The sequence below is a fragment of the Oncorhynchus mykiss genome, chromosome 24, assembly GCF_057628025.1.
Source record: "Oncorhynchus mykiss isolate SJ-2025 chromosome 24, ASM5762802v1, whole genome shotgun sequence".
In the NCBI taxonomy this organism is placed as follows: Eukaryota; Metazoa; Chordata; class Actinopteri; order Salmoniformes; family Salmonidae; genus Oncorhynchus; species Oncorhynchus mykiss.
In genome coordinates, this window is record NC_143045.1 from 10,774,548 (window position 1) to 10,800,233 (window position 25,686).

Genomic DNA, 25,686 nt, shown 5'->3' on the forward strand with positions numbered 1-25,686 from the left:
GTTTTTCCATTGCCTCAACTCAGTACTGGACACTTCTGTGTAACTCCTTTACACAAGGATTTAGTGCATTCAGAAAAACACCAGATTGTGATGGTAATAGCAAACAAACCTAACTCAGGATTGTTCACAAGAATTTCGCTATACCCGCAATAACATGTGTATATGACAAATAATATTTAATCAAATGTGTGCTTTTTACAGCTCTGGCCATAATATTAAATCTGTTAGTAGTAACTGATTCAGTCAATGAACTAAACAAAACTGAGACGTGTAACATCCATTTATTACCACATATGAGAAATCTGGAAATTACAAACATTGTTTTATTTAAACATCTTAACATTTCAAATTCCAATTAAGAAACAAAAATGATTTTAAGTTAAAAGGGTGACACAACCTGAGAAGCAAAGGGGGAGGTCTAAATATCCGTGACCATTCCAATTACAGCTCACATAACATTAACATTCATGATCACTTTACCAATTAGACTGTTTTTGGTTTGCAAGAGAGCATTGACCACCAGCTCCATAAACCTCACAACAAGGCCCCTCAGGAGTGATCACAAAGAACACTGGATTCACTATTTGTTTGCAAAAGCCTTAAAATGCTGTCTCCAATTATTTATCGCAGAAATTTGAGAATTCAAAGACAAAGGGAAAATAGTGCCAATATAAGAGGCGATGAAATGAGAATGAACAATCTAGAATCCCCTTTGACAGCTAAAACAAATCACAAGCTTCAACACCAGTAGAAACGATAGCTTACGTCAATTTTGTTTTCTGTACAACATTTTATTTGAATCCACCTCCATTTCATTCACAAATCTTTTATCCACTATGAAATATGTGCGTAAGCATAAAAAATAATACCCATGATAATGATCAATATTGTAATAAACAATTGCTCCAGAGATGTTTTTGAATTGTATACAATTTGCTGTGCTGATCAGAATCTACACGCTCACACACAAGGGGGGGGGGGGGGGGGGCTGGACTCTCGTTCATGTGTTGCCATGAAAGATACCAGCTCAGTCTCTATTTCACTGGAAGAGTGGGGAAGGAGGAAGGGGACTAGGGCAGTTGTTCTAGCACCCTGCAGAGAAAGAGGTACTCCACTCTGCAGACAAAAACCTAACCCCATCCTCCTGCGACCACAACCTATGTCAGATTCCCTGTCTTGTTTTATCTGATCTCTCCACACGGCATCATGACAATTTGATGGTGTGATGGTGGGGGATCTGACCAGCAACAAGCAGGTACATGCACAAAAGAGTACCCTATAATAGTCTGCTGCCGAGAGTACTAAGAAAACACCACTATACACATTATTCTTATCATAATCATTGTTTCTCTAAATCACTACCAACATAAGAGGAGAGGGGGAGGGAAGGGGAGGGCAGACTGTTGAGGGGAGGAGAGGTAAATCAGGTAGGCGTCTAAGCACGCTCCCCACGGATACGACGGGCCAGCTGGATGTCTTTGGGCATGATGGTGACACGCTTGGCGTGTATGGCGCACAGGTTGGTGTCCTCAAACAGACCAACCAGGTAAGCCTCGCTGGCCTCCTGCAGACAACAAAGAACAGGTTGGAGAAACAGCTCACAACAACACACTTAGAGTGTGGACAATATCAACCTGTAAAATTATATTTTGTCATACATTCAGGCACATGATCGAAGCATTCCTCTTTAGTGTGTGATTTAAAAAAAAAGTAATAATGCAATTATAGTCTTCCTGCCTCGAACTTGAGATATGTGGTTTATGACAGCTTGTGTCCCTTAGTTGGGGTTAGCACTGACCTGCAGGGCCCCAATGGCTGCACTCTGGAAACGCAGGTCAGTCTTGAAGTCCTGAGCAATTTCTCTCACCAGGCGCTGGAATGGCAGCTTGCGGATCAGCAGCTCAGTGGACTTCTGGTAACGACGGATCTCACGCAGGGCCACAGTACCAGGTCTGGAAGGAAACACACACAGTTAGAACAATCCCATGACTAACACCACTGTATGGATTCATTACAGAAATCCAGAGTCAAACATGTCATCAAACTCTTTAGGCCTAAATCCTTCTCTCTTGCATCAGGTGGTGATGGAGTCATAATAAGGAACATTAGTGTGGCTCAGGGACAGAGGGCAGCTTTGGCAAGACCTTTCAGCCTCACTGTTACTCTCACCTGTAACGATGGGGCTTCTTGACCCCACCAGTAGAAGGGGCACTCTTGCGGGCAGCTTTGGTGGCCAGCTGCTTACGTGGGGCTTTGCCTCCAGTAGATTTACGGGCTGTCTGCTTGGTACGGGCCATGGCTCCTACAAATCACCTGAACAAAGGGGAGAACCACAAAAATTACTATAGCTTACACTTTCATTGCAATTATACCTGATAATAAGTAACTGGATTTGTATTCATCCATTACCTTAGCTGATTCAAAACTTTCACAAAATGTGAAAATCCCCAAGATTATTTCTGTACAGTAATTGGGTGTTCCACTCACTGTCATTGAACACATCTAGAACCAAAAAAAGTGTTGAGAGTCTACAACATGAATTTTCCCAATCAAAGTCGAGTGGGCCAATCAATCAATCAATCAATGGGGGAAAACGGCGGCATTGGTTGGTTAGTCAATCTTATTGTGTAAACATATGACTAAGACCAATCAGCGTATGTTCTGTCACGAGAAGGCGCAATCTACAGCTCCTAGACGTTGGTTGCCCCGCCCACTCCGCTGTGACGATGGCGGCTGCTTGATGCGCAACCGGGATAAAGACCATAGGCAGAAGAGCAAAGGAGTACCACTAAAACTTTGATATTTAAATAAACAGCTGTTTTACAATATCATCAAACAACTAATATACATAAAAGACATCTCAGAGAACTCGTATGTAGGCACATAAACGGACTTCGACCACCAATGCCTGCGTACAACCGAAGTGAACCCGCGCATAATTTGAATTTTTTTTTATCCAGTTGCACTAGCTGTAGAAAAGGCTGCAATTCTGTGCCGTTTCGACAGTGGGGTTTGTTATTTTCCTCTACGACGAAAACGAGATGGATCTCCAACAAAATTACACCACAATTGAAGCAATTTGAAACTTTTCGAATGTGAAGATCACGTAAATTAAAAGCAGTCGAGTGTTTGACTTACCTACACCAAAAGTGGTTAAAAAGAATGTGAGAAGTGTTTAGCTTGTCTGGCGGTGTCAGTATTTTCTTCCTCGTATCCACAATGGGAACAACCGTCCAGCGGGAAAATGGCCGCTATGTCAATCATTTCTCCCAGAATGCCATAGTGTATACAAACATTTCTAGTTTCGTTTCATTTGTGGTGCTTCAGACACATCTTTGGATATTTTTTTGTACGCCACTAAATGTTACTTTATATCAGTCTCCAAATTTCATATCCGAACATATAGCATACTTGCTATCAATATTTTTCTCAAGATGTTGTGGAAACGTTTTGGCTTTTCAATTTGCCATGCTCAAGAAAGCTATTATGCTGAAGTTATTGTGCATTTCTATATCGTACAACCTTACATTCACAAGTATTGTGCAAATGTCAGCCTGCAATGTCAAAGGTCTGGTTCCCAATCAGTGGTGTAAAGTACTTAAGTAAAAATACGTAAGTACTACTTTAATTTTTGGGGGTATCTGTACTTTAATTATATTTTGGACAAAGTGTTTACGCCACACAATATCCGACACTCTAAAGGACTTGTTACATTTTGAATGCTTAGGACAAGAAAAAGGTCAAATTCATGCACTTACCAAGAGAACGTCCCTGGTCATCCCTACGCCCTCTGATCAGGCAGACTCACTCCTCACATATTTAGCAGATGTCGTTGCGGGTGTAGCGAAATGTGTTCCTAGCGCCAACAATGCAGTAATAGCTAAACAATTCACACATCTTAATTCCATTATAAGAAATATATTAAGACGAGCAAAGTCTGAATGTGATGTAAAGATTTTGGACATGCTTGTAAATGATGCCGGAGTGCCCCTGGCTAGTCGTAAAAAAATAAAATTTAACGGTGCCGTGTGCTTAGTAAGGAATTTGATGAAGTATATTTAAAACCAAATACTTAGTCAAGTAGTATTATACTGGTGATTTTCACTCACCGTTTTCTATTTAAAAAATATTTACTTGGCAAGTAAAACAAGTGGGTACTTTTGCCATTGAATATGACAGTTCAAATAACATTAAAACGGTTCACTATTTAAAATACCATTGCCAGCAGCATACAACTCAGTACAGGCCAATCACTTCACTCAACCAGTTGTGGAACAGTAGTTTATCACCTTTGTATGAGAATTCTGGATTTTTACAAATATCTGCTTAAAAATGTAAAAAAAAAAAAAAAACGAAATCAGTGTGAAAAGGGCATCACAACCTGAGAAAGAAACTAAAATATTACCTGGATAAAAACATGGGAGAAATACATAAACATTGTGCTACATAGGCCTATGCAATATTTTGAATCATGCAAAGTCATATTTTTATTGATCAATTTCAGAACACAATTAACCATTTGTAAACGTATCACGTAAACAGTAGAAACACTAGTTGTAAAAAAAAATGATAAAGGGTACATGTAAAAACACCACATGTTTATCAATTAGAAAACCAACCCTGTCATAATGTAATAGTAGGAGGGGGAAATGCTTGCCCAAGATGCTTCATGCATGCACCCTTTGCTGTGCCGAGTTGCATACACAAAGGTGTGACTCAGATCAGCTTCAAAACAGATACAAAGTACCCTAAAAGTCTGCTGCTAAGAGAACTAAGGGGGACAAGACTACAGTTTACTTGTGTCACATCATTACTCAAATCAAGCTCCTTATAAGGATAAGTGGGAAGGGAGGAAAAGACAGACTGAGGTATATAAAAATAAAGGGGAGGCGTCTAAGCACGCTCCCCACGGATACGACGGGCCAGCTGGATGTCTTTGGGCATGATGGTGACACGCTTGGCGTGGATGGCGCACAGGTTGGTGTCCTCAAACAGACCAACCAGGTAAGCCTCGCTGGCCTCCTGCAGACAAAAAAAAAGTTGAATTCAGCTGACATGCATAAGCTCTCTTGGTATGGACCAATGCATTCTTTGAACATTTGGGGAGATGACTGCCAGTAGGTCACCACCTTAAGGGATTTTGGCAATGAGGCTCTTTATTTACTTCCCCAGAGTCAGTATGAAGAAAGTTTCTTGAGCCAATGCTAACTAGCATTAGTGCAATGACTAAAAGTTTACATCTATGAGCATGCTAGCAGATACCCATAGACTTTGTCATTGTGCTAATACTAACTAGCATTAGCTCGCAAACCCAACTAACTTTTTTCATACTGGACAGGCATATGGCATTCAGTAGTTCAGCCGACTCAGCAAAAGATGATAAAGGGCCTCATTGCCAAAATTATGAAGTTTCCCTTTGAGTGTACAGATTCCCGATAGGTCTGGTTTTAGTGTTATTTGGCAGGTTAACAGAAATCATAAACCCTGACCTGCAGGGCTCCAATAGCTGCACTCTGGAAACGCAGGTCAGTCTTGAAGTCCTGAGCGATTTCTCTCACCAGGCGCTGGAAGGGCAGCTTGCGGATCAGCAGCTCAGTGGACTTCTGGTACCTACGGATCTCACGCAGGGCCACAGTACCAGGTCTGGAGTAAAACACACAGTAATTAATTAGCCAGTGTGGTCCTTTACTCCATCTACACAATTATTAAAGGAGACCACGACACCAGGTGGGTGAAAGTCTGTTCAGGCACTATGCGTTCCATCACTCTCCATCACCTGTAGCGATGGGGCTTCTTGACCCCACCAGTAGAAGGGGCACTCTTGCGGGCAGCTTTGGTGGCCAGCTGCTTACGTGGGGCTTTGCCTCCAGTAGATTTACGGGCTGTCTGCTTGGTACGGGCCATGGCTCCTACAAATTACCTGAATAAAGGCAAAGTTGAGAAAGGAATGTTAATGGGAGTGTAACCAACTAGATATCAAATTGCAGCGTAAAACCATGTTAGCCTGATAAATGCCACGTGTCATACTTCCAAATGCCAAGCTTTTGAGGCATTTGATTTTAGGTGAGACATTTTAGCTCTATGAACCCATAAAAAGCACATTGTTTGGTCTATTAATGATTGGATACACTATCCAATCAACGGGGTTTAGAATAATCTGTTACATGTCATCTGATTACAAAGTTAACTAATGTTACCTTAGCAAAAATATTGTCATCCGATTAGATACTTTTGAAAAACAAGACGGTTACATTTAGAAATACTGTTATGACAAAATACATAACCATCTTTCTAATCTGACTTTCAATTCATCATTGGAAAAAGGCACGTTTAAATTTGTTCCACCTGATCACAAGAGACCACTAGAATGACACAAAGCGTTCGATGGGTCTTTTGTCTAACGATTCTAAAGGAAAATTAATCCAAATGTAAAAAGGAAGTAATCAGATTACGTAAATACTGGTTAATCCCAAAATTATATTAGAGTACAATTTGACAGGTAACTAGTAGCCGATACCACTTAAAGTAACCTACCAATCAACATGCTTACAATTTGATATTTGTTTACAACACGGATTGTACCCAAATCTGTAACTCAATTACGCAAAGATGAACATCAAATTGAGCGAATTACAGCGTAACGGTTTCATACAACTACCAATCGGGACTTGTTTAGTGATCTGATGGGCGGGATTTTCTTCCTTGTTCGCCAATGAGCAATGTTTTTCACCAAATAGGTCCCCGCCTCTTACGCATTGGAGACGATGGCTGCTGTAACAGGAACGTACTAACGGGAAGGAAAATTCGAATGTGTTTTACAAGAGGGTGACAATTAAAACGACGTTTAAACGAGGACTTTGTCGCTTTATACTAACAAACACATTGAAGATTGTTCTAAACACCACTAGGGATCGATTGAAAAACTTCAGTACTCAGAAGATCACTCAGAACCGGTGCATAACCGTGTCAAATTCGACAGGAATGCTTTGGTCTCTAGTTACTACAAGCAGATAATAGCTTGCTTTTTCGGTCGTCGAGCTTGGGTTTCCCTATGATCGCGGATTTAGTTGCAAAAAGATACTATCTAAAGAACAAAAAAAGTGAAAATTCACAAATACACAATTAAATATATATATTTCAAACACGACACTTACCTTTGATACAACAGCTAATGTTTAAATGTGAAACTGGTCTCGTGTCCTTATTTATTGCGTTGTTCCCACAACAGAATGGAGTCCTATATTGGGTTAAAATGGCAGGTTACCCACAATGCATCTGCTGCGACAAGAGATACCAACTTTTCTACACGTTTATCAATTGACCCATTCAATCAATTATCAATCATCTTAACTGAAAAATATGATCAATACATTCAGAAAAGCGTGATATACTACATAATGTGCGATGTTTTTAAAATGTATATTTATTGCATTGGCAGATATTGACCATTTAAATGTATGACATTTATGGACTAATTGAAGGTGTTTTATGGGACACGTGATTCCACGTGAGTGCACGAGACAAAATGTTTATAATTACAAAATTAGCAATTACTGGATTTCTGTTACCAAATTTGTTAATGTAAGAAATCAAACAACTTAGATTCTCAGATGACATTTCCTGGAAGGTTTGTGTATTGTGACAAACATTGCTTTAGTATTATAAACAAGTTTTAAATCACAAAAGTATTAAAATACCTAGCAAAAATACATAGCAAAAATCTTCATTTTATACATTTTGGGCCTACAAATATCTTATTTCCAGGGGTGGTTTTTACACAATCCCTCCTCGAGGTGGCGATAGAGGCCCATCAGCTCATGCTGAACCTCAAAAGAAAAAACATTCTACAGCTGATCCAGCAGAGCATGGACTGGAGACGTCGGAGGGCTACGCAGACGCTCGTTGAACTCCCGGGTACTGCTCTGGTAGTAGATTTAGCCAGAGAGGCTGAAAGCGGTGTCTAGCGGTTAATCTTTGATTAACAAACAATCAAAGTTTACTCGGTGTGGCGGCAGTTGGCACCGCTATGCTGAGACTGGGTGAGATAGTGATGATAGTGATGGAGAAGAAAGTGAAGCAAGTATGGAGCATGGAGGTCAGGAGGAACATAAAGTGGTTCTGAAGTTTAGGGAGGACAGAGGAGTTGGGGAGATGAGTACGATAAGGTTGACGGCTGTGATAAAGGAGTTGATTGGGGAAGTTGTAATGCTAATTAATGTGTTAAGAGATGGGAGCTTGTCGGTGTACTGTAAGGACATGGCGCAGAGGGAAGCAAATAGGGAAGTGTATGGTGGTGTCGAGCAGCGGGGAAGGATTGGGGAGCTGGGCGTTCCTCATTGAGGACCATGTATGTTGTATTGATCCGATCTGTAATAGACTATGGTAGCATAGCGTATGGTTCGACAGCCCGGACATCATTGGAAAGGCTAGATGTCATACAGGGATAAGGACTCAGAATATGTAGTGGGGCCTTTCGGATATCTCCCAGAGGCTGCATTACAGGTGGAGATGGAGGATATATGCCATTGCAGATTAGGAGACAGCAGCTGGCAATGAATTATTGGCTCACCCTACAGGGACATGGGGTGTCTCATCCTGCAAAAGGGATTTTACCGACATGCTGGGAACATGAGCGAAGACAGAACACAAGCTTTGGGTGAGTGAGTAATACCCAGGCGAAGGTGATGGGACTGTATGGAAGGGAGTTTGGTCCAATGGTAGCTATCCCTGTAAATCCACCATGGCTACTCCCGCCTCCAGTAGTTGATCTAGAAGTGTTGGAGAGACTACAGAAAGATAGGGAGGGTGTTGATCCATCTGATTTGTTTAATGGACGTCTGGATACAGTGTATCAGGATTTTGTTGCCATATACACAGATGGTTCAAAAGATCCGAGGACATGACGTTCTGGGTCAGCATTTGTAGTGCAGGAATGTGGGGTGAGAGTCAGGAAACGCATTACTGATCATCTGGCTGTATAAACGGCATAGCTGATGGCCATACCGTTGGCCTTGCAGTGGGTGGAGGAAGTCAAGCCAGACAGAGTAGTTATTCGCTCTGATTCATGTGCAGTGCTAAGGAGTCTCCAGTCCTTTAGGTCACGTAGCAGACAGGGCCTGCTTTATGAGGTACTATAAACCCACGGCAGGAAGGGACAGAAGAGAGGAGGCTATTTTAAAAAGATTAAGGGTGGGACACAGCCAGTTGAATAAATCCTTAAATGTGGGAGGAAAGCATCCAACAGGAAAGTGTGATTATTGCCAGGAAACAGAGACCGTGGAGCATATATTGCTACCATGTGGGCAGTATCAGAGGGAAAGAGAGAAGCTCAGATCTAATTTGAGGGAGAAATTGATACAGGAAATTAGTTTAAAGTGTATATTGAGTAGAACGTCATTAGATATTGTCTCAAATATTTTGTTGTCTTTTTTAAGAGCAACAGATCTGGCAGGTAGGATTTAGTTAATGCCTGTTTCTGGCCCACACTCCAGTACAGTAGCTGGCAGTAATGCACCATAATGTTGGATGTGGTAGGTGTGGTGAAGTTCTCGGAGCCAGAGGCTTGCACCGAGGGTCAGGATAAAGATGAGTCTGTGACAGTAGGAGTGACGTTTTTGGAAAAAGTGGACCCTTGCCTATTGGCAGATCCATTTTTGGTCTCAGGGCAGGTGAAAACAGAGTTGGGTGCTGTGGAATCGGTGAAGGTAACCAGAAGTGGTCTGGTGATAATTGTATGTGTTTCTGCTGGTCAGAGGGAGCAAGTGCTCTGTGTTAAGTGAATGGGGGCAAGAGATGGGGATTGTTTTGCACTCAAAAAAGGGGCGCCATTGAAACGAGTGATTTAATGGGGTCGTGGTAAATGTGAAAGCTGACCAACTGAAGGGGAAGATTCCCGGTGTTTGTGTTGCTCATTGTTTGGTGCAATGCAGACAGTGGCGTGAGTGGAGGAACAGAAGAGTCATTGTCTGTTCTTTTGAGTTTTGATGTTGAGTCTTTTTCCGACAGTGATGTTACGAGCTATTGTCCCGAATTCTTTACGTTGTTACGGGTGTCAAGCTTATGGGCATGTGGCATCAGTGTGTAGGAGGGAGGTTCCTAGGTATGAGAAGTGTGCAGAAGGGCATGAGAGAAAGGAATACGTAGCATTGGGGAAAGTAGTGGAATGTGTTCATTGTAGGGGTGCCCATTGGGCAGGGGATCAGAAATGTCCTGTGCGAGAGGGGCAGGTTGAGGTTTCCAAGATTATAGTAGTGCAGAAGTTGTCATATGCTGAGGCAGTGAAGAAAGTAGAGGAAGATGGGTCAAGGGGGAGGGATCCTGAGAAGAGTGGTGTGAGTAGTAGATCTGTACCAGTACAGAGGGATAAACCAACAAATGATATACGTTTCAGTAAGATTGGATTTTTGGCATTTATGGCAATGGTTATCAACTGTACTGCAGGGATGGAATGTAAGTCCAAGAAAATAAAGGTTGTGGTGTAAGCTGCAGATAAGTATTTGGGTGTGCGAGACTTGACATCAGAAGAGTTACAGGGTGTGTTAAGTGGTGGTGTCCCATCCTTTCAGGCTGTTGGCCTGAAGTAGGACTAAATAGATTTAAATAGTGGAGTATGGTATTTTATTTAGACATTATTATTATGTTTTTAGTAGTGTTAGATGGTAGGGTATTTGTTGTATTTATTTATTTTGTATTTTTTTCAAGCAAGGTTTAAGGGAGTTATACTCCAGTCTAGTAGGTGGCGGTAATGTAACATTTATTGGATGCCAACTGCCGTTAAAACCTCATCAAAGAAAAGAAGGCTGATCCGGTATGATGGCGGCGGTTAAGAGACTCAAACGCGTGGCAGCGTTGCAGCCAGGATTCATATCTTTTAAATCGTCGGCCGAATCAGATGACTTGAACAGTGGCCGGAGGAAGCGTGTGAATAAGAATAAGAAAAAGAATTGGAACAAACACAGTGATATTCAAGATGTTGAAGAGTTTTTGGATGACGTGAGACTTCAGGAAAGAGCTACAGGGTGAGCAGCATGTTTGCCAACAGAGCTAGCTGTCTTGCTAGCTTTTATTACCTGCTAATAAGCGTATATTTGTCAGGTATTGCGACATTATCAAACATCTGATTATTCTAGCAAGCTAGGTTTGCATGTCAATCAGTCCAGGTCAACATCTTTCAAAAATGGAAGTTGTACCTTGCAATGCTAATGTACACGTTGGGTTGTTTATTCTAATTAGCAAGCAAGCTAAGCTGGTTAATCAAGGGAGTTGGCTAGATTACATGTTTAAAAAACAAAAAAAACTATGTCCTACCTACGTTCCAAACTATAATCACCCTCATAATTATCCAACCTTGAGCAACACACCTAAACTGAATCGTTTCTTAACCTGTTTACTAGTAACGTTATGATTCGGCTGCTTTTATGTAACGTTACTTAACGTTAGCTAGCTAACGTTAATACTTATATTTAGAGTTTAACACATGCTTTATGCCGTAACTACATATTTTGATTCAAATGGAATTACCTAGTTAAACTTTTTTTTAAATATTTTATTCGACAGAGGACTGATATCTGAGAAGCCAGATGATAGCCTGTTCTTTGTGGACATCGGAGAGCAGAAGAAAAGTGTCCGGCCAGGTAAGCAATATCACTGTTTACGTCAAATATATTTTCTGCTTCAACTTTGTTAATGTTTGAAGTGTCAAATCACTGAAGTTTGTGTTTTCTGTGTCTGCTAGAAGTCCAAGAGAGAAAGAAGGGGAAGAAGTCAAAGTCACGGCCCCTGAGGATAGACCTGATCCTGCAGCATGACTCCTTTGTCCCTCCGCCTAAAGAGTGAGTTTTTCTGATATACCCTGACAATTGCCCTCTCACCCCCATCCTTCCCTGGCCCTTAGCTGGAGATGGTTTGGCCCGGTTCAGTCAGCTTGCGCATGGCACAGTGTCCAGTGATGAACCCATCCTTGCGCTCACAGTATTTCCTTGGGAATGTGAAGACAATCATGGAACTCAGGGAGCTGTTGTGTGAACAGCCTCCTGGGAACTGAGGGCAATGTGCTGTTTCCCCTCTACTGGGTTGTATTTACTAGTAATGAAATGGAAACAAACGGGAAGGGGACTACCTGAACTTGTCCAATAAGAAATACTTGTTTTTGTTTTCTGTTGCGAAAGGTTTTGCTAATGTGCACAAACTAATACTACGCAGATTTTCCCCCACTTTGTAAACTGGAGTCATGCAGCAAGGCTGTATATTGATAAGTACACAAGTGTACTCTGGTTAGTTTATTTCTCATAATAAGCTGTGATTGTACACACTGAAGTCTTCAGGACACTATTTAAAATTCAGTTCCCTCCTCTCTCCCCAGTGTTTTGGCCTACCAGCAACCAAACGCAAAGAAACTCCGCCGCATTGCAGAGAATGCTGAGAAATTGGCGGCCATGGGTGTGTTGCCACGGAGACAGAAACGGCTCTTGAACCGCAGACCGGCAACTAAAACGTCAAAGGCAAAGACTGCAGCCAACAACTTCCCAGACAGACCCTATTATGACTTGTGGGGAGGAGAGGGTAAGTTTGTCTATTCAAAATGCTAAACTAAGTCAAATAAATAGTTGGAGTGTCAGTGTTTGTGACCACCTTTTATTCATATTGCAGCCAAAGAGACTGCAGATCCTTACTACCTTGAGCAAACAGGGAAAAGGCGTGTGAAGGTGAGACTGCAGCATTGTCACTGCCTTAAAGTTTATAGTTTCTCAGTATTGTATGTGCTGTATTGTGAAAAGGGATACTTAGGCAAATAGGAGTGTTTGTATATTTAATGTCTTACTGTATTTAAGTTTTAAACGCTGTCTTGTTCATTCTTAGCGACCAGAGAAGCTCAACGCAAAGCCCTCTATTCTCCCGGCAGTGGAAGTCATAGCCCCTGGAGGCTCCTACAACCCAGACTTCTTCTCCCATCAGGTAACTTAATACACGTAAACAGTGATTTTAAATGCCAATGCCAACTTATCAATGTTTCTGCTCCCATGATGTGTGTGGTGTTCTGTCTCTTCATGTTGAGTAATGCCGTGGTTGATGTATTGAAGTGCTGACCTTTTTCTCCCAGGCCTTGTTACTAGACGCCCATGAGGTGGAGGTGAAAAGGGAGAGAGCAGAGCTGAGAATAGAGAGACAGCTGGCTGTCAAACGAGAGGATACTGCCACTGAGGTACGTCAACAGACCCCCCCCACCCACCCACTGTTCATCATTACACAATTCAGACCTGTATGTGGTCCTTCAGCTCCATTTTGCCTGACCACCTTCTGTTGTTTCTCTGCAGGAGACAGTCTTCCAGGAACTAGTGGAAGGGTTAGTGGAGGAGGAGGAGGAGGAAGAGCAGGAGGAGGATGTTTCTATTCGTGGTGGCTTGCAGCAGGAGAAAAAGACAGAGAAAGAAAGGAAGAGAGAGCGAGCTGACAAGATAAAGGCATGCAAGACTACAAAGCCTTTTCCCCCTAATGTGCTCTAGCCTTTCCCCTCCATGTGCTAGCTTAGGATCTGACCGACGGTGTCTCTTGTGCTGTTCAGTCACAACAGAAGCAGGCGGCAAGGGTGTTCACTGACAAGAAGCAGCAGCTCTTCCAGCTGCGCTCCATCCAGGCGACCCTGAAGAGGCGGGAGCAGCGGACCAGAGAGAGGGTGGCCCAGCGGAAGGCCAACCAGGAGGCAGAGAAGTCCATGCCCCGACGTCTCGGCAGACTCAAGTCAGTACCTCTACAAGAATGCCACTATTCTCATCTACCATCTTGGTTGTTTATTACAATTTATATCTAGGGTGAGATGCAACAGGTCCTCCATAGAGCTTCCTGGACAATTTGAAAAGCAGGTAAAACGCATCCTAGTATGAACTGGAAGAAGCCTTAGACATTTCAATAACAATGGGCTCCAGAAAAACCTATACCCCATTCCAAAACCAAATCATTTAGCCTGATTTCCATAGTGCTGCTTTCCCCTTAGTGTGAGTTTCGTCTGTGCCGTTGTCCTCTCTGTGATCTCCATACTCTGTCTGAACTTGGCCCCCACATATCTCCCCAGGTTCCAGGCTCAGGATCTAGAGATCCAGCTGAGTGATGAGATTCCTGGATCCCTGCGGACACTCAGGGTTTGTGACTGACCATCCCTCTCACTGTCTGCAATGCATTCACACTGGGCTGACCTTTTGAACTCATGTACATGTGTGTGGAACTGAAATGCTGAAAAAGTTACCGCATAGCAACTTAATTCACAATAATGTCACATGCTGACCCGTTTTGGAGCAAGGATTTACTGATGTGTACTGACATGTTTCCCTTCTCCACATGTAATTATGTGTCCTGCAGCCAGAGGGCAGTGTCCTCAAGGACCGCTTCAAGAGTATGCAAAAGAGAAACATGATTGAGCCCAGAGAACGAGCCAAGTAAGTTATTCTCTCCCTTTCTGTAAAACAAACAGCATCTCATGTCAGGTATATATTTATACATAGTAGTTTGTGCATGTCATTAACTCATAACTTTCATAGTAGAACATTCTAGATTTGTTTGCATTATTGTCTGTTTCCAGAGAGGTATACTACAAAGCAGGATCTATGCGTTAGCCCATAATATTGTGAAATAACTTTTTTTTTTTTTGAAAGATGAGCTTTAAATTGGCTTGGTCTAATTGACCCAACAACCAAACACACATTTAGCTGTCTTAATGAACCAAAAAATAGTTACTTTTGTTGTTTTATCAAAGTTAGCTGGCTAACATGCGTTGTAGTATACCTCTCTTTTGGTTCAGTCAGCTTAATAAGCACGACGATGTCCAGTGATGAACCCATCCTTGCGCTCACAGTATTTCCACGGAAATGTGAAGACAGTCATGGAACTCAGGGAGCTGTTGTGTAAACAGCCTCCTGGGAACTGAGGGCAATGTGCTGTTTCCCCTCCACATCTCCTTTTGTTTTTATTATACACGAGAATATAGTCTTGATTTGATAAAGCCATTGAAGTGCTTTGATTGTGTGCTCCACCTCCTCCCGAAGGTTCAAGAGGAGACTCAAGGTGAAGTATGTTGAGAAGAGGGCCTTCAGGGAGATCACCTAGAGACCAAACAACCAACCTATGGAACTGTTCAGGACTGTGATGTCACTCACAACACAGCCTCACCCACCGCCACTGGGCGACAGCCAGCCAAAGAGCTACTATTTGCCCCCTCAAATGTCTCCAACCAACTCAGCCCCTTTTAAGTCAGTGATGGATTTGCCACCCTTTTAAATCTGTGTTGTTGGAAAATATTGAAGATCCAAGTCACCACCATTTGGAACATTATTTGCTGTGCAATGATATTTTCACGCACCAGCCCAATCCAGATGGTGCCTGTCAGATTCAGGGTCAGTTCTAATGCATTTGGATATTTAAATACACTGATTTTGGGTCTGTCGGCATCAGTTGGGGATGTTAAAGGCTTCAGAAGGGGGCTCTCTCCCGTCCCTCTCTCCCAGTTGGTGATCTTGTCTTTCGTTCTTGCAAAACCAAGATTAATGCCCTCATTAGAAGGAGTGGATTCCTGAGTGAATAACAAGGCTGTTAATGGAAGAACAATGTTTAAAGCCACTTGTCAACATGTGGACTTGGGTACATTCTTTCAGTTATCTGTTGTGTACAAAATCACTTGATTTGCTGTAATTTGACTTGATTTCATTAAAGCAAGTTAATTAATGAAATTGTTTTTATTTTTACTCTGATTATGCTATTTAAATCTGTTTGTGCTTCTCAACAAATAAGTCATGCATTATTAAGGTGTCTAGTATGATTGCAAAGAAGTTTCATATGATTTCTTAAAATTGTCTCAAGTCCACAAGCATAAGTCTCCAGATGAAATTTGAATATGGCACCAGAAGTCTATTCAACAGCTTAAAAACACAATACATTGTTGAAATTGTAAAAATATTTTTTGTAAGCAATGTTTAAAGGGTCTAGTTTACATGGTGTATCCATGGTGCTTGTGGTATATAAAAATATCTAAGTGGCCGTGTGAATAGTTTCTCAAATGTATTATTCAGTGCCTATAGAAAGTACACGGCCCTTTTTTTTTGTGTTACATAGTGAGATTCAAATGGATTTTATTGTACATTTTTGTCCATTGTCTACACAAAATACTGTATAAGTGGATGAAATTATATTTTTTAAGATTCATGAAAAGGAACACTACCTTTAAGTATTCATCACCCTCAGTCAATACATGTTAACACTTTAACGGCAATTACAGCTGTGAGTTTTGGGAAAGTCTCTTAAGATATTTGGCCGTTCTTTTCACCATTCTTGACTACAAAATTGAAGTCTTGCCATAGATTTTCAAGCTGAATTAAGCCAACTGTAACCTGGCCACAAACATTCACTGTCTTGGTCAGCAACTCCTGTGTAGATTTGTGTTGTAGGTTGTCGCGCTGAAAGGTGAATTCATCTCCCAGTGTCTGGTGTGAAGCAGGTTTTCCTTTATGATTTTGCCTGTGCTGAGCTCCATCCCGTTTCTTTTCATCCTGAAAAACTCCAAGTCTTTGCCAATGTCAAGCATACTCATACCATGATGCAGCCACCACCATGCTTGAAAATGAGGCAGTTATTCAGTAATGTGTTGGATTTGCATTTAGGCCAAAAATAGTATTATTCCTTTGCTGTTTTTGTTGTCAGTATTACTTTAGTGACTTGTTGCATGCATATTTATATATATATGTTTTGGAATCTTTTTTATTGTGTATTGTTTTCACTGTCATTATTGTAGAGTCACATGTTGATCCATTCTCAGTTTTCTTCCATCACAGCCAACTCTTAAAATCACCAATGGCATCATGGTGACATCCCTAAGCAGTTTCCTTCCTGTCCTGCAGCTCAGTTCAAAAGCACGACTGCATCTTTGATGCGTCGGGGTGGTTTAATACATCACCCATAGCAGAATTATTAACTTGACAGGAAGGAATATTAACTTAACAATTAATATCTTAAAGAGATATTCAATATCTGATTTATTGTTACTCGTCTACCAATTACTGCCCATCTTTGAGGCTGTCAAAAAGGTCCCTGGTCTTGGTACTTGAATCTGCTTGAAATTCAATGCTTGACTGAGGGACCTTACAGATGTATGGTGGACAGAGGAAGGGGTAGTCATTCAAAAATCATGTCCACCACTATTATTTTACACGGAGTCCATATAATGTAGACTACATGGCCAAAAGTATGTGGACTCCAGGCTCGTTGAACATCTCATTCCAAAATCATGGGCATTAATATGGAGTTGGGGAGGAGGAGGACACCGACAGGGAGGGGAGACGTTAAACCTTAATTACATAAACCTTAATTACCCCTGGCCAGGCAGTATGGAAGTATCCCCTGGTCCCGTGGGTGCCTGGAGCTCCGACAAAGCTGCTTATCCCTTAATCGGGGTGCAAATGTAATCTTTTACCTAAAGAGTGGCCCACGGCCCACCTCTGATCCCGCACCGCTAATCCCTGTGCCTTCCAGCCAGGCAACCTCCGGTGCCCACGTCACCCTGCCCCTACCCACAGTAGTTACACTCAACACACTGGTGCCTCTGAGACTGTGCCTGTAGTAAACCATACCTATGGTATGGCTATTTCACAACGCAATGGACAATAATGTTCTTGTTTAATCTATCGATGCTATCAGCAATCTTGGTTCACCATGACCTTCAGTCATTCTGAGTGTACAGATTTACGTGTGTGTTTGAGAGCGATGGTTTTCATGTTTATCTCCTATTCTCCCTCACCACATACATGTGCGAGCCGTTGATGGAGTCAGATTGCATTAGCATGAGGTAGATGACAATGGTGCGCCGTGAGTGGAGCAGAGCGTTACACATTATGAACGCTCTCACTGCTCACCTGCATCACTTCATTATAGTGTGTCGACCCGGCTCCCTGAGCACATCGGTGTGCTGAGTCAGCAACCATCAGTCCTCTCACCTATAGTCCTATATACCAGTCTTCGAGCTGTCCTTTCTCAAATACACACGAATAGTGAAGGTGAGTACATCATCCCCTCCCCTACAGACTGCACAGGTACTGACCATAGGTCACTCATTCAGGACATGATTATGTCAAAGACCCTCTTGGGAGATATTTATGGTCTTCACCTGAACCTCACAGTGGATGTTTTCTTGAACGTGAGAGGATGGGTAACAGTGATATGAACTGTGTACAATACAGTAGCTTTACCAGTCAGTCCCACGGCTGTATTCATCTGGGAGGATACGGGTCTGGATCCTGAAGAGAGGGGGGTGCATCACCTGAGTAAATCACTCTAGATCCAACAGGCTCGCACAGTCACTGCAGCATTAAGACTTTTCCCACATTGCTCCAAACGTCGAATATCATCTTCCACCAGAGAATTAGCAAGTGTTTGTGCATTTGAGAGTGACCATAACAGCAAAGGTGACCACGACAAGTCTTCTACATTTGCATCCCCCAACACCATGCCAGTGCCAATAAACACAGTTGTCAATGTGAACGCTCTGTGTACACACAGAAGGTGAGAGGAGAGGTAGAACAGGCACACCAGCAGGTGGGGAAAATGGAGGGATGGATGAAAGGCAAGGCTGGAAGAGAGTGATAATGGAAAATGGTTTGTGTGTCGGTTGTGTTGTATTTGGAGTGGAACAGTGAGAGATGAGAGATGAGAAAGGAGGGGATAAACAGAGCAATGGAGGGAGGGAGGAGCAGAGCGATGATTCCTCTCTAATCCTCTGGACACGCGCGAACGGGGTGGCTGCAGACAGACCGAGAGTGTAAGAGAGTGAGAGGGGGTGGGCAGGTGGAGACGGAGAGAGTGTGAAGTCAAACTGTGAGAGGAGCAAGATGAAGGCAGAGGGAGGGAGGAGGAGAAGAAGAGCTATTATTCCTCTAGCACGCTGAGAGAAACCAGTGGGGAGCGTTCCTTACGAGCAGAAGCGAAGCAGCTATTCACTCTCTGCCAGAGTGAGAGAGGGGGAGAGCGAGCGATAAACGAGAGAGAGAGAGGTACGCTACTCCACTGACAGTGTGAACAGAACGATGAGAGAGGGAGGGTGAAGCAGAAAACTAGACAATGTGGAGGGAGAGCGGTAGGTAGCAGCTTGTTCGGGAGAGGTGGAGAGAGAGGCAGAGAAGCACAAGACTAGCCACAGGGCAGGAGAGAGAGAGGACGGAGGAGAGACATTGGAGGGAGGGAAGAGGAGGATGAGGGAGGAGTGGAGCGAGAAGACAGACGCTGATCTTTAACTGTTGAGAACAATGTGCGAGCGTGTGAGCGTGAAGTGTGCTTGTGAGACTGGGTGCGATGGATCACTGTTCCTGCACACTGTAAGTCTCAGTGCATGGCAGGGCGTTTAGAGTGTGTGAGTCTGGTTTCATTGTGTTTTACCAGACACAGCACAGTGGCTGAGGGATTACGACAGCTGGGGAGAGAGTGTGAGGCTCTTCTATGTGTGTTGTGGTAGCGAGCAGGTGTGTGTGTGTGAAAGCAGCTGGAGACAGAGATAGGTAGAAAGGCCAGGTACACCTAGAGGGCAGGATCGCAGAGAGAGAGAACCCACGTGAGGGCAGAACTAGTGAAAACAGGGACACCAACTCTGCCACCAGATACAGTGCTTGTACGTGCACGCGCGTCTGCACGGCGGCACACAGAGAAGCACCGTTCCAGTCATCTCAGGTCAGCGCGGTGGGGGTGGAGCCAGGGTCCATTGATATCCACCAGGCAGCCATGGGGGCCCAGTGAGCTGTAGTAGAGGACGCCCTCTGCCCCCAGTCCCACCCAGCAGCAGCACTCTCGCTTCCCCTCCGGTGGGTAGACGAAGGTGAGCCTAGGGCACCTCGAAGCCCCGAAGGAGGGCCTACAGCGGGTTTCCTGTACCCAGAGGAGGAACCACGGCCATCATGGGGGAGTGGACCATCCTGGAGCGCCTTCTGGAGGCTGCCGTCCAGCAGCATTCCACCATGATCGGAAGGTAAGCAGCATACTGATATCTAGAGCAGAGGTATTCAAATCTGAGCCTGCAGGTCCAGAGTACTGCCGGTTGTGTTCTACCTGATAATGAATTGCACCCTGGTGTCCCAGGTCATTATCAGTCCCTGGTTAGAGGGAAATATTGAAAATCAGTAGTGGAACTGGCTTCAAAGTCCAGATTTTAATTGACCTGATCTAGAGGTTAAATTACATTACATTCAAAAGCTTTAATGTCCTTTTCACGTTGTCTTTGGATTCCATTCCGAAGGCTCAATCGCAAACACAATGGCCATAACATTAAAATTATACAAAAATAAAAATAAGAACTTACATGACCATTTTAAAAGGGCAGATTGTTAATAAATGTCTCTGGTGTTGGCTGCAAAGGGCACTCTATCCTCCATCAGTTTTGATGGGGATGATTAGAATATACTGTAGGCTAGGTATTGGATAGGGGGCTTATTGCAAGGATATTCTCTTCTGCATGGTCAGTTTGAGGCTCTCAATGAACCTTCCCCTCTGTGTGTCATCTCTATGTGTTGCAAATATGGTCTGATTGAGTCTGTGGCTTCCTGTCCAAAGTGGCTGATCAGAAGCTGAGAGGCTTTGTTTTAATCCTGTGGACAAAGTGATGGGATGTATGATGGAGGGAGGGGAGAATGGATGTGGGAGAATGGGGAGAGGAGAGATGCCATTGGTCCAAGGGGCTTCAGCTGTCAGAGTTTGAAACAGCACGAGGAGGCAGAGACCTCATTTGACTTTCGCCCAGTCCATTCCTCTCACTTTCTCCTCTCACTCTCTATTTTCTCTCTCTCTCTCTCTCTCTCTCTCTCTCTCTCTCTCTCTCCCTTGCACTCTCACACTTTCTCTTTCTCTCTTACTCTGAGTGTCATGTCCTAAGTGCAGAAGGCATCAGAGAGCGTGTTTTCTCAGAGCTGCATGCAGCAGAAAGTGGTCTCCTTTGCTATGGTGTCTTCTGGGAAGTCTCTACAGAAGGCTGTGGGGTTGGTTGTGTCCTCATTATGGGCAGTGTGGTCACTGGTCCTCCATGACATCTGCATAAGGATAAATTAATGCTCCAAGACTGCAGTGGAAAGTGTGCTCATTTGGCTTTGTGTGCGCCCCAAATGGCTCCCTATTCCCTACACACTGACTATACCAAACATTAAGAACACCTTCCTAATATTGAGTGGCACCCACCCCTTTTGTCCTCAGAACAGCCTCAATTCGTTAGGGCATGGACTCTACAAGCTGTCGAAAGCATTCCACAGGGATGCTGGCCCATGTTGATTCCACAGTTGTGTCAAGACCATTCTTGATACACACGGAAAACTGTTGAGCGTGGAAAAACCCAGCAGCGTTGCAGTTCTTGACACAAACCACAGCGCCTGGCACCTACTACCATACCCCATTCAAAGGCACTTCAATCTTTTGTCTTGCCCATTCACCCTCTGAATGGCACACATACACAATCCATGTCTCAATTTTCTCAAAGCTTAAAAATCCTTCTTTAACCTGTCTCCTTCCCTTCATCTACACTGATTGAAGTGGATTTAACAAGTGACATAAATAAGGGATCATAGCTTTCACCTGGATTCAGCTAGGCCAGTTTGTCATGGAAAGAGCAGGTGTTCATAATGTTTTGTACACTCAGTGTATAGTGCACTACGTATGACGATGGTCATAAGTAATGTAGTATACTATCAAGTGAATAGGGTGTATTTTGGGATGTACATTTTGTTACTCACTAAAGAGAAACCTCATTCATATCTGAGCTTTTGAGTTATTTTATTATATTACATATACACTACCGTTCAAAAGTTTGGGGTCACTTAGAAATGTCCTTGTTTTTGATAGAAAAGCACATTTTTTGTCCATTAAAATAACATCAAAATGATCAGAAATACAGTGTAGACATTGTTAATGTTGTAAATTACTTTTGTAGCTGGAAATGGCAGATTTTTTTATGGAATATCTACAAAGGCGTACAGAGGCCCATTATCAGCAACCATCACTCCTGTGTTCCAACGGCACGTTGTGTTAGCTATTCCAAGTTTATAATTTTAAAAGGCTAATTGATCATTAGAAAAAATATTTTGCAATTATGTTAGCACAACTGAAAACTGTTGTCCTGATTAAAAAAGCAATAAAACTGACCTTCTTTAGACAAGTTGAGTATCTGGAGCTTCACTGTTGACGTTGAGACTGGTGTTTTTTTTCTCCGGGTACTATTTAATGAAGCTGCCAGTTGAGGACTTGTGAGGCGTCTGTTTCTCAAACTAGACACTCTAATGTACTTGTCCTCTTGCTCAGTTGTGCACCGGGGCCTCCCACTCCCCTTTCTATTCTGGTTAGAGCCAGTTTGCGCTGTTCTGTAAAGGGAGTACTACACAGCGTCCCACGAGATCGTCATTTTCTTGGCAATTTCTCGCAAGGAATAGCCTTAATTTCTCAGAACAATAATAAACTGACGAGTTTCAGGAGAAAGTTATTTGTTTCTTGCCATTTTGAGCCTGTAATCGGACCCACAAATGCTGATGCTTCAGATACTCAACTAGTCTAAAGGCTAGTTTTATTGCTTCTTTAAGCAGAACAACAGTTTTCAGCTGTACTAACATAATTGCAAAAGGGTTTGCTAACGCTCAATTAGCCTTTTAAAACGATAAACTTGGATTAGCTAACACAGCATGCCATTGGATCACAGGAGTGATGGTTGCTGATAATGGGCCTCTATTAATATTCAATAAAAAAATCAGCCGTTTCCAGTTCCAATAGTCATTTACAACATTAACAATGTCTACACTGTATTTCTAATCAATTTGAGGTTATTTTAACGAACACAAAATGTGCTTTTCTTTCAAAAACGAGGACATTTCTAAGTGACCCCAAACTTTTGAACGGTAGTGTATGTTTTGAATTATATCACAAATGAATTGTAAGGTTCTTATGTCATTGGTTGTCCTAATGCAGTGGAGGTTTAAAAGTGCAACTGCAGCACAGCGAAGTACAAAAGAGCTGTCACTATTAGTCATTGTTGATGTTTTCTCATCACAAAATCATGTCTTGCCAAATCTACTGTAACCCCAGAGAGATTCATAATATATAATACAGTACTGGGCCCTATAGCTAGTTGTCCATAATTTGTCATACAAGAGTAGATACTTTGAGTGTATACATTACATGATCAACTATTCAGCACATTCATTAGAGGGTGACACATTATTTGAAGGGTACCTACATAACGACTTCATAACACATTCGTAACACTATCATAATCAGTGTGTCCATCGCTAGCTCTATATGAATGTTCCTCCAGAACTAGCGCTATAGAATTACAGTATATTATGCATAGTACCAAAGCTGCCTGACCCCTGGCTTCCACAGATCTGTGCTTCCATTAGGAGACAGACCAGTCAACCTGTATCCGGTAGCAGTAGTGGTGCTATGAAGGATCACACCTCCCCTACTCATTCATGATCCACACTGATCATCTGAATGAGTCACCCACGCTAGAAGGAGTGAGAGCAAAGTGATATTCACACTCTGACAGAGGCAGGCGTCATCGCGTCATCGCGTCTGCAGAGGCTGGTTACAGTCATAGAAATGTAATTACTAGAATGGTAATCTGATATTCAAGTAATGTTCTGATTTACCCATTCTAGTGTATTGTAGTAGTTCTATTTCTATGGTTACAGTATCAGTGTAAGAACTGTCCTCTCTCTCTCTCTGACAATGGTGTGAAAGGGTAAGATGGTAATATAAACATAAGCAAGAGGAGTATTAGAGTTCGAGTTAAAGCAGCTGTTTTGTAGCTGACTCATTTTGTCATGTTTGCTTTTCATCCACTGTTACACTCTTAGAAAAAAAAGTGCTGTCTAGAACCTAAAAGAGTTCATTGCCTGTCCCCATAGGAAAAACCTTTGAAGAACCCTTTTGGGTAGGGTTCTACCTAGAACCAAAAAGGGTTCTCCTATAGGGACAAATGAAGAACCCTTTGGAACCCTTTTTTCTAAGATTGTACTGTAAGTAGCTGGCATGTTATCTGGCAATTGCCTTCACTATTGTTCAGCCGCGGTAGACAGTGATGGCTCTCCATGACATGACATCTGACCTTGGCATCATTGCTGTTTAGAAACATTGTGGAAACTGGAAATTCCCCTGAGCACAAGTCCCTGATTGGTCCTTATACTGTGGTTTGGGGCACCTCATTGGTCACTGTCTGAAGATGCGAGGGAATAAGGAAGGAAGCATCATGGCTCCCTTATTCCCCCTGGTGATGCCACTGTGCATTCCCTCAGGACAATACGAAAACAAACTGGCTGCTTTTCAACATGAATCACATTAATTGCATTAGCATTAACACACGCAGGAGAGATGCCACATTCCTTTCCCAAGACAGTGTGTGTGTGTATGCGTATGATTTATCAGACGTCGTCCACTTGGAAATATAATTCCTGGCTGAGCTCAGATAGTAGCTTCCTTCCATTGATAGGCAGGCTGGAGAGGGAGAGAGCATGACTTAACACTGGCCACATACCAGGGTTCCTATTGAACCAACCTTTGATCGACACTGATGCCCATTGTTGGAAGGAAGAGCCTCAAAACAGGCAGAGATCATTATGATTTGGCTATAACCCAGCTTCATGACTAATGAGCGCTATAGACAGTTGGTGGGGAAACATTGTAGACAGCAACAGACAAAGGGAGTAGGAGTTGGTAAAACCTCTTGTTTTGAATTAGATACAATTTGATTAACTTATTATTTTGAGTTGGGTTAGACTTAGATAAAGGAGTAGGTAATGGAACATGCGAGGGAACCCATGCGAGGGAACCCATGCGAGGGAACCCATGCGAGGGAACCCATGCGAGGGAACCCATGCGAGGGAACCCATGCGAGGGAACCCATGCTCCAGTCAGGTTAAACCTGATGGAAACCATGTGGTTGGACACCAATTAGTATGATATTTTAACCTGCTGGATTTGTTATAGTTACTTACTAATCATAGTTGCGCTGAAGCAACCAGCCCAAACGATAGCTTCCAGAAACAGGGTCTACCATACTTACCATACAACCTGTTATTAAAATGGATTTTGGGGGGGTTCTATCATTTGATTTACACAACATGCCTACCACTTTGAAGATGCAAAATATTTTTTGTGAAAGAAACAAGAAATAAGACAAAAAAACAGAAAACTTGAGCGTGCATTATTATTCACCCCCCCCAAAGTCAATCCATAAAGCCCAGCTCGGTGGAGAGTACAGCTTAAAGTGGTCCTATGGACAGATACTCCAATCTCCGCTGGGGAGCTTTGCAGCTCCTCCAGGGTTATCTTTGGTCTCTTTGTTGCCTCTCTGATTAATGCTCTCCCTGCCTCGTCCGTGAGTTTTGGTGGGCAGCCCTCTCTTGGCAAGTTTGTTGTGGTGCCATATTCTTTCAATTTTTTAATAATGGATTTAATAGTGCTCTGTGGGATGTTCAAAGTTTCAGATATTTTTTTATAACCCAACCCTGATCTGTACTTCTCCACAACTTTGTCCCTGACCTGTTTGGAGAGCTCCTTGGTCTTCATGGTGCTGCTTGCTTGGTGGTGTCCCTTGCTTTATGGTGTTACAGACTCTGGGGTCTTTCAGAACAGGTGTATATATACTGAGATCATGTGACAGATCATGTGACACTTAGATTGCACACAGGTGGA

General features: G+C 42.8%; 4 protein-coding genes across 6 annotated transcripts in view; 2 read left to right on the forward strand and 2 right to left on the reverse strand.

Moving 5' to 3' along the window:
• Window positions 1-262: 262 nt before the first annotated feature.
• Window positions 263-4,000, reverse strand: LOC110503700 (histone H3.3A). Of its 2 annotated transcripts, none has more exons than XM_021582162.3 (4): window positions 3,759-4,000; window positions 2,170-2,313; window positions 1,799-1,952; window positions 263-1,564 (listed from the first exon to the last, which is right to left on the reverse strand). In XM_021582162.3, the coding sequence occupies exons 2-4, from the start codon at window positions 2,295-2,297 to the stop codon at window positions 1,436-1,438; spliced, it is 411 nt and encodes a 136-aa protein (XP_021437837.1). In that variant the 5' UTR covers window positions 2,298-2,313; window positions 3,759-4,000; the 3' UTR covers window positions 263-1,435. The 2 variants fall into 2 exon arrangements, with proteins under 2 accessions (XP_021437837.1, XP_021437835.1); XM_021582160.3 differs by lacking the exon at window positions 3,759-4,000 and adding an exon at window positions 3,139-3,227.
• Window positions 4,001-4,267: 267 nt separating this feature from the next.
• On the reverse strand, window positions 4,268-7,241 carry LOC110503698 (histone H3.3A). Its single transcript, XM_021582159.3, has 4 exons — window positions 7,155-7,241; window positions 5,777-5,920; window positions 5,490-5,643; window positions 4,268-5,022 (listed from the first exon to the last, which is right to left on the reverse strand). Exons 2-4 carry the CDS (start codon window positions 5,902-5,904, stop codon window positions 4,894-4,896), a joined length of 411 nt encoding a protein of 136 aa, XP_021437834.1. The 5' UTR covers window positions 5,905-5,920; window positions 7,155-7,241; the 3' UTR covers window positions 4,268-4,893.
• A 600-nt stretch (window positions 7,242-7,841) lies between these two features.
• On the forward strand, window positions 7,842-15,716 carry LOC110503697 (ribosome biogenesis protein NOP53). Of its 2 annotated transcripts, none has more exons than XM_036961997.2 (12): window positions 7,842-11,018; window positions 11,557-11,633; window positions 11,735-11,831; window positions 12,362-12,561; window positions 12,649-12,704; window positions 12,859-12,954; window positions 13,100-13,201; window positions 13,314-13,460; window positions 13,562-13,737; window positions 14,069-14,135; window positions 14,353-14,429; window positions 15,036-15,716. In XM_036961997.2, the coding sequence occupies exons 1-12, from the start codon at window positions 10,810-10,812 to the stop codon at window positions 15,094-15,096; spliced, it is 1,365 nt and encodes a 454-aa protein (XP_036817892.2). In that variant the 5' UTR covers window positions 7,842-10,809; the 3' UTR covers window positions 15,097-15,716. The 2 variants fall into 2 exon arrangements, with proteins under 2 accessions (XP_036817892.2, XP_090074363.1); XM_090218237.1 differs by having other exon boundaries at window positions 7,853-11,018; window positions 11,738-11,831.
• A 3,051-nt stretch (window positions 15,717-18,767) lies between these two features.
• The window catches only part of LOC110503701 (gap junction delta-2 protein), a 36,278-nt gene continuing 29,359 nt past the window's right edge, over window positions 18,768-25,686 (forward strand). Inside the window, exon 1 of the mRNA XM_021582163.3 lies at window positions 18,768-19,990. Within this exon, the coding sequence (XP_021437838.1) occupies window positions 19,920-19,990 (71 nt within the window). The 5' untranslated portion in view covers window positions 18,768-19,919. The remainder of the gene's footprint in view (window positions 19,991-25,686) is intronic.

What these genes read in the sequence shown, in the direction of transcription:
- LOC110503700 (XM_021582162.3), bottom strand. Translation starts at nt 2,297, where the DNA reads ATGGCCCGTACCAAGCAGACAGCCCGTAAATCTACTGGAGGCAAAGCC. An exon ending in AAGAAGCCCCATCGTTACAG is followed by an intron (nt 1,953 to 2,169) that starts GTGAGAGTAACA and finishes GTTTCCTTCCAG; the next exon opens with ACCTGGTACTGTGGCCCTGC. An exon ending in CAGCCATTGGGGCCCTGCAG is followed by an intron (nt 1,565 to 1,798) that starts GTCAGTGCTAAC and finishes TGTTGTCTGCAG; the next exon opens with GAGGCCAGCGAGGCTTACCT.
- LOC110503698 (XM_021582159.3), bottom strand. Translation starts at nt 5,904, where the DNA reads ATGGCCCGTACCAAGCAGACAGCCCGTAAATCTACTGGAGGCAAAGCC. An exon ending in AAGAAGCCCCATCGCTACAG is followed by an intron (nt 5,644 to 5,776) that starts GTGATGGAGAGT and finishes GTTTTACTCCAG; the next exon opens with ACCTGGTACTGTGGCCCTGC. An exon ending in CAGCTATTGGAGCCCTGCAG is followed by an intron (nt 5,023 to 5,489) that starts GTCAGGGTTTAT and finishes TTTTGTCTGCAG; the next exon opens with GAGGCCAGCGAGGCTTACCT.
- LOC110503697 (XM_036961997.2), top strand. Translation starts at nt 10,810, where the DNA reads ATGATGGCGGCGGTTAAGAGACTCAAACGCGTGGCAGCGTTGCAGCCA. An exon ending in TGACTTGTGGGGAGGAGAGG is followed by an intron (nt 12,562 to 12,648) that starts GTAAGTTTGTCT and finishes TTCATATTGCAG; the next exon opens with CCAAAGAGACTGCAGATCCT. An exon ending in GATCCCTGCGGACACTCAGG is followed by an intron (nt 14,136 to 14,352) that starts GTTTGTGACTGA and finishes TGTGTCCTGCAG; the next exon opens with CCAGAGGGCAGTGTCCTCAA.